The following is an 8,066-nucleotide window of genomic DNA, read 5'->3' as shown; positions in this document are numbered from 1 at the left end:
TATATAAATAATATATCTTACATATAAAAGTCATTGATAACTTCTTTTTCTCCTTCTTTTAGTAAATATTATTACAACTAAATAATTTATAAGATTCAAAAGTTTTGAAAAGCAATGAATAAATTATGTTTCTCGGTAGGAAAGCTTACTTTAAAATATTGGAAAATTTTAATTGCAAAAAGTACCTATCTATCAACAATTGGACCCCGTAATTGCAAGTATAATAAAAATCGAATGAATGAATACCTACTTTTGTATAAGGTAATTGTAATTTATTTTATGAATTAAACTTAAAAGATGTGGTATAAAATATTTTTGATCCTAGGTATATATTAAAAAAAAATCATTAGAGTCCCCCTTTGAGAAAAAACAAGTTTTAGGTTTAATTTCAATTTTTTTAGGTGTTTCTATTCCAACTTGCAGCAAGCTTGAAAATTTCCTGCAAGCTTACAGGCTACTTGGGCAATGCTGCGAATAATTAAAAGAAATCATAAAAATTTATGACACTAAAAGGAACAAAAACAAAATTATTACTTTAAAACTAATTCCACTTTACGGTAAATAGTGAGGTGTTAAAATAACAACAGAATGGATAAAAATAATATGCAACAGTTTAATCCCTCTAGGATTATATTAACACCAGATAGGATTAAAATAATCCATTTTGGTGTTATTTTTGACAATGAATGAAATTTTACTTCAAATCAACACCAACTTTCAATTTTTCAAAGTCGAAGTCATATTCATAGTTATAGTTAAAATCTAAGGCTAAGACTTAGACTTAGGCTCAGACTTTGACTAAGATCTTGAGAAAGACTTAGACTAAGGCTTTGACTAAGACTTTGACATAAACTAAGACTTAGTCTAAAATTTAGACTAAGGCTAACACTGAGACTTAGACTTTGACTAAGACTAAGACTTAGGGTTAAGACTAAGCCTTAGAATATGACTTAGACTTAGGCTAAGACTTAGACTGAGGCTTAGACTAAGATTTAGACGAAGATTTAGAGTAAGACTTTGACTAAGACTTAGACTAAGGCTTTGACTAAGACTGAGCAACTAGATTAAGACTTAGACTAAGACTAAGCCTTAGAACATGACTTAGACTTAGGCTAAGACTTAGACTGAGGCTTAGACTAAGTTTTAGAGTAAGACTTTGACTAAGACTTAGACTAAGGCTTTGACTAAGACTGAGCAACTAGATTAAGACTTAGACTAAGACTAAGCCTTAGAATATGACTTAGACTTAGACTGCGGCTTAGACTAAGATTTAGACGAAGATTTAAAGTAAGACTTTGACTAAGACTTTGACTAAAACTTAGACTAAGGCTTTGACTAAGACTAAGACTTTGAGTAAGATTAAGACTCATACGAAGACTTTGACTAAGATTTAGACTCTGGCTAAAACATAGACTAAGACTTAGACAGAGGCTTAGACTAAAACTTAGGCTAAGACTAAGCCTTAGACTAAGATTTAGACTAAGGCTAACACTAAGACTTAGACTTAGACTTTGGCTAAAACTAAGCTTTAGAATATGACTTAGACTTAGGCTTTGTCGAAGATTTTGAGTAAGACTAAGACTTAGACTATGATTTAGACTGTGACAAAAACATGTACTATAAACATAGACTAAGACTTAGATTAAAACTTATGCTAAGGCTAAGCCTAGACTAAGACTTAGACTTGGTCTAAGACTTTGACTAATGCTTTGTCTTAGTCAAAGTCTTAGTCTTAGATTTTGACTTTGACTTAAACTACAACTGTGAATATGACTTCGACTTTGACAAATCGTTAGTTTGGTTTTGATTTGAAGTCAAATTTCATTCATAGTTAAAAATAACACCAAAATGTATTATTTTAATCTCTTTTGGTATTAATTTAATCTACAGCGCTTTTTAATACCTCACAATTTACTGTGTTTTTAGTGACTATAAAATAACTTTAAATTTGAAAAAATAATGTCCAAGTTTTCTTCCTTTTTCTTTTCAGAAAACGGACGAAAATTTGAAAAAATTACATCTTAACGACAAAAGAATGTTAATTTTTCAATCAGATATTTAACATATACCCAACTTTCGATTGAATTATCTAATTTCTTTATATCTCTAAAAAAATAACATTTTTTATCATTCATAGGTCCATTTTAATCGTATTTTTTTGTAGAATTGAGATTGTAAACATCTTAATTGTATTAAAAAAAACAATTCAAATGAACTTATGAACGTTAATTTCTTTGGGAGATATAAATAAGTTAGGCAAATTATTAAAAATGGGGTATTTGTTAAGGGGACATTCCAGTTCAAAACAGGCAAAAAGAAGGCTTTTTTATTGTATATTATTAAAATAACTATGACATTTATTTAAAAAATTTCTTTTACATGTAATAAATAATTTATTTAAGAATTTGTAAAAAAAAAAATTTTCATTTTTATTTCAAAATGGCGGCGATATACGCCATTTTCGAAAATGCCCATTTTCGGTGGTACGATCGATTCCAAACTTTCTAAAACAGATAAAACCAAACACGAAGTGACATTCTCTTCGTTAGATATTTATTTAGGGGTGGAACCTCAAAAAAGTGGAATTTTCTTCCCCCCCTTTTTTTTATAAGAGAAATTCTGAATAAAAACACTTTTTTTTTTAATATTTTGGGGAAAAAGTACTCTAAAAAAAGGGGGGGAAGAAAATTCCACTTTTTTGAGGTTCCACCCCTAAAGAAATATCTAACGAAGAGAATGTGACTTCGTTTTTGGTTTTATCTGTTTTAGAAAGTTTGGAATCGATCGTACCACCGAAAATGGGCATTTTCGAAAATGGCGTATATCGCCGCCATTTTGAAATAAAAATGAAAAATTTTTTTTTTTACAAATTCTTAAATAAATTATTTATTACATGTAAAAGATATTTTTTAAATAAATGTCATAGTTATTTTAATAATATACACTAAAAAAGCCTTCTTTTTGCCTGTTTTGAACTGGAATGTCCCCTTAAATACCTGATTGAAAACTCAATATTTTTATGTCATAAAGAAGTCATTTTTTCAAAATTTTATGTCCTTTGAAAATAAAAAGGGAAAAAATTTGTATTTATTATTTTTTTTCAAGTTTAAAGTTATTTCATAGTCATTAAAAAAATAGACATCGCACAATTGCTATGCCACCGGTGGTCTAGTTAATTTACTTTACCTACTCATTGAAAATGAAATATTTTACACATTGATTGATAAAGTAGCACTTTGTGAACTTTTTCGCATGTTTAATATTAAAGGTTAATGTCTCAAAAACAAATTTTCCAATATAATTTAATATTAGCTTTCTTACCAGGATTGACATCCTTGTGAAAAGGTAACAAATTAAAAATAACTTTCGAAATTCATGTGGACCAATTGTTTACCAGAAAATTCTTACAGTACATTCGGAATTTTTATAGTTGTGCCTGCAACTTTGAGTTGACTCGTCAAAATGAGTTCCTTGCTCACAAACGAATTTAAAGTCAAGGACCTGCGACGACGTGAATCCTGGTGAACAATAGTGAAACAATCTGCAATCTCTTTTATCACCATAGAAACGATACATTTCCTTTCCAAGACAATTAAATCCTTGATAGGTTCCACCCACATTTGACGGTTCTTTCTTTGTTCTTTTGGAGGTTTTTTGTATTATCGATGATCGGAGAAGAGTTATCTCAGGTTTTGTGGATTCAGACTTTGGTTCAAATTTGTCTGGTTTAGAAAATGGAGTTGATTCTATTTCAATTGATTTTGGAATTTCAGTTGTTAATTTTGGAACTTCAGTTGTTACACTAGTAACAGTGTCGGGAGAAGCATCTTTTTTTATTTTTTCAACAGTTTCCTTTGTAGTTCCTTCAGTTGTTTTTTCTGTAGAAGTCGTTGTAGATAATTTAGAAAGTAAGTAAGGATATTTTATGTAATCGTCTACAGCTGTAGTTTCTTTCCTCTCGTTTTTGTCTTCTTCCAGTTCTTCAGTTTTTTCTTTAATTATTTCAGCATTCTGCTTGTCATCTATTTTCTTATTTTCAATTTTTGCCCTATTTATCTTATTCTCTAGCTCTGCTTTATCTTTATTTTCCTTTGTAGAGTTACCTGTTGCTGAGTTATCGTAATTCTCCTTTGTAGGAAAAAGTTCATCCAAGTTATCTGAAATTATCTTTTGTTCAAGAACGGTTTCCGATGTAGTTTGCAAATTGTCTTCTGTTACTATTTGGGATTTTGAATTTTCAGAAGACCCTATGGGCTCAGGAGTCATTTGTAAATAGTCTTCATATTCTGATGTGGTGGAAGTCAAAGTGGTTTCAATTATTGATTTTCTTGCTTCTAAAAGCTTCTTCCTGATGACTGGTTTTGGAGCAAGTTCATTATAAGATTTTGGAGGCTTTGCAGGTCGAGGATGTACGAGGGAAATTCTCCGTTTGATTACAACCGGAAGTGGAGTTGTCGAGGGTGGAATAAAAAGATAATTTCGTTTACCAGTTAAAGGCTTGAATAGTTTAGGAGGCGTTGTTCGAGCTGTTGCTTTTGTTGTCGATCGTGTACCTCTTCTTGTTGTTCTCGATGTGGTAATTATTGGAGTAGTAGTAGTAGTTTCTCGTTCTTCAACCTTTTCAATCTTCGTTTTATTTAATTTCATTTCATAATTATTATCTGTGAGGTCCATTTCACCTAATTCATGTTTGCTATAATCATTGCTCTCAGGTTTTATTCGTTTTATGTTTTTGTCATTCAATTTAACCTGCTCTTCAGATCTCGATTTTGTTTCTTTTTCCTTTTTCAATTCCACAAGATCCTTATTATCATTGTTTTGCAGTTGTTCTTCAGTTGTATTTCGCTCAATAAATACATATTTATTCATCTTTGTACCTTTATAATTGTTGGGCTCGTAGTTGTCATCGACATAATCTTGCATGTCTTTTATTGAACTTTGTTTTTGATCTTTCATTGGACTTTCAATAGTCGTCTCGGTTGTTGTACTTAATCGTTCATCTTGCGATAATTCGTCTGTGAATTTTAGTACTCCTTCGGTTTTGCTTTCTTCAAGATTTGATTCCGATATTCTTTTCCCTGTCACTTCTAAAACTTTTTCTGTTGTTTGTTGAACATCCTCCTGATGTACTTCATCTTCAATGGATGATGTTACATCTTCGGCAGATGATATCTCATCTTTAGAGGAAGGTAGCTCGTCTTGAACAGAAGTTTCCTCCTCAGAAGATAATTCGGTCGTGAGATCTTCTACAGATGTTGTGACATCATCCAAATTTCTGGAGTCTTCCGTGTAAACTTCTTCAATTATGTCCGTCTGTGAATCATCGGGAAGTTCTTTTGATGTTGGATAATACCAGTCGGAAGAACTTTCGTCCTCACGACTTGAAAAAGTTGAAGCTTCTCGGGAGTCATAATCGGCGTATTCATCTCTAAATTTTCTGCTTTGGTTTTTTCTGCGATTGTTAGATCTTCGATGAGGATCTTCGTAGCGTAAACCTTTATTTCTTCGACCTTTGTTTCTTTGGTTTCTCTCTCGTTCAAGCTCATACTCGTACGAATCATCATCTAAAGATGTATTTTTCAATTCATCAGAATAATAATCTTCGCTTGGATAATCTAATTCTTCTGATTCAGATTCTACTAAAATGGGTTTCTTTCTTCCTCTAACATTTTTATAAGATTTTCCTCTGTCTTTATTATCATCAGTCTTTCTACCTCGCTGTGAATTTCGCCGACTTGAAAAACTTCTTGATCGAAGATCATCAGTATCGTAATCATTTAATCGGCTTCTGCTTTGAGAATGTGCTTTTCGCCGCTTGTTATTTTGTTTCCGTCGTTCTAATCTTCGCTCTTCAGAGTAATCTTCGTAATCGTCGTCTTCTAAATAATCAAAATCAGGAATGTATTTATTTTTACGTCTAGATTTATTTGGTATGTCAATTTCTTCTTCTTCTTCAGAATATTGAGGTCTTTTATGTTTTACAATTTTTTCTTCTGAAATTTCTGTACTTTCAGAAGACTTAGATTTTTTACGATTCGACGACGACTTTGTCTCCAGTAATTCTTTAGATTCTTTCTTTAAAGCTGAATCTGATGTAACAGTGTCTTTGGTTGCAAGTTTATTTAAATTGACGGATTTACTGTCCTTAATATCAGGTTGAGTAAAATTTAAACCAGATACACTTTCTGTAACACCAAGTTCAGGAATATTTACTTTCTCCGAAGATTTTGTATCTTCTTTGTTTAAAATAGAAATTTTTCCCTTTGTTTCAGTATAATCTTCAGTAATTAATGAATCCGGCCTTTTTGTACTTGAAAAGTTATTAGAATTTAATTTTAAGAATGGTGTTGTAGTTGATTTTACGGTTGTAGTTGTTTCAACTTTTGGAAACTTGGTTGGATTTTCAGAAGTTAATTGAGTTTTTGGAGTTATCGAAATCGTAGTTGGAGCTTTGGTAGATGTATAAAATTCTTCAGAATATAATTCATCGGGATCATAAACATACTCCTCGACTTCTGGTTCTTCAGTAGTTGAACTTGTTATTGCAGTTATATTTTCACTTCTCTCTTTATAATTTATATTTGGAAGTTCCTCCTCTTCATCGTAATATTCTACCTTTAGTTTACCAGGTTTAATAATATCCGGATTTTCAAATATAATCTTTGAACGGTTGTTGGTAATTTCTTCCTGATCATCATAATAGTCATTTTCAGAATTTTTCGCATCTAGAGTAGATGGTATTTCTACATTCTTTATGTCTTTCTCACGATAGATGCTATCAACTTGTTCGGTTTCCGCATTTCTTCTGTTAACGGTGGAATTTATTGTCTTAGATGTTTTTGTATTATTTGCTTTTGTTTCGGCTAATTCTGCTCTGGAAGAATTATTGGTCGCTAATTTTATATTATCATCTGTATAATCCGTGTTACCATGTTTCAAACGTGATCCAAGGTTAGTAGGAATTTCTTCGGCATTGAAGTAATTTGGTTCATCAGAATCGTCAAAATCGGTTGCGAAAAAAATATTTTTTAGCTTTCTTAAATTTCGTACTATTGAAGAGACTTCGGTTTCATTGAAATTATTTTGATCAACTTTTTGAACGTATCGGCTACTTCCTTTAGAAACATCACGTTTGTATCGATGAAAAACGATTCTCCCATTTGGTGACCTTGAAGATCTACTGCTAACAACGATTCTTTGATTGTTCTGAATCTTTGGTACGTCTCGATAAAATGGATCAAATGATTCGTCGCCTTCCTTGTAGTCATCGTAACTAGAGGGAATTGTTGGAAGTGGAAGGGTTATTAGTTGACTTGTATTAAGTGGACGACCAGATTCATCACTGACACTCGCTTTTGCTGTGACGATCACTCTTGATTGAGATGGTAATAAAGGTGGTGGGTTTTGTACAATTTTTTGAATATCTGGTGGAGACAAATTAATGGTTACTTGACGAGGCTTCAAATTTGGTATGATTGGGAGAGGTGGCACATGAATGTGTTGCTGCATAATTCTCTGACTCGACATTTTTTGAGGCTTCGAAGACGTTCTAGAGGTAGGATAGAATGTTCTCGACGTCGTCTGAATTGTCGATTGCGTTGGCAGGAAATTAACTGGTACCCTGTTGAGTTGAGATGATTGACTCGTCTTCGTTTGTATTGTTGATCGAGATGGCTCCTCTTGAGGTAATGGTGATATCGACAACTTGGAAACCTAAAAATACCATTAGAGTAATTTTTCATGATTTTATATTGATACTGTTACTAACTTTATCTTCAATTAGAAATAAGCAAAACAATAATATGCATATGTTACGGTTGTAACATTTAAAAATTTTTAAACTCAGATAGCACCATAGTTTCAAGGAAGTTATCTAAAAGTTATCAATAATATTTTCCAAAATTCTCTCTGATAAGTTCCCTGAAACCTCGAGAAGATTAAATTATGAGAAATTTAGAGGGTAATGGAATTTATTAGAGATAACGTCTAAATAAGAATGGTGCTATAAGAAGGAATATCCAATTGTGAACATAATATAATTTTAAACCTAATTTTTAAGTAATTAT

General features: G+C 31.7%; 1 protein-coding gene across 2 annotated transcripts in view; it reads right to left on the bottom strand.

Moving 5' to 3' along the window:
• Positions 1-2,934: 2,934 nt before the first annotated feature.
• LOC122509388 overlaps positions 2,935-8,066 on the bottom strand; it is a 127,945-nt gene continuing 122,813 nt past the window's right edge. For both annotated transcript variants that reach the window (XM_043623416.1, XM_043623426.1), the window contains exon 7: positions 2,935-7,713. In XM_043623416.1, coding sequence (XP_043479351.1) covers positions 3,391-7,713 — 4,323 coding nt within the window. In that variant the 3' untranslated portion in view covers positions 2,935-3,390. The remainder of the gene's footprint in view (positions 7,714-8,066) is intronic.

Source organism: Leptopilina heterotoma, unplaced genomic scaffold, assembly GCF_015476425.1.
Source record: "Leptopilina heterotoma isolate Lh14 unplaced genomic scaffold, ASM1547642v1 Lhet_115, whole genome shotgun sequence".
NCBI lineage: Eukaryota > Metazoa > Arthropoda > Insecta > Hymenoptera > Figitidae > Leptopilina > Leptopilina heterotoma.
Note: the sequence above shows the minus strand (reverse complement) of the source record. Positions and strands in the feature narration are given on the sequence as shown.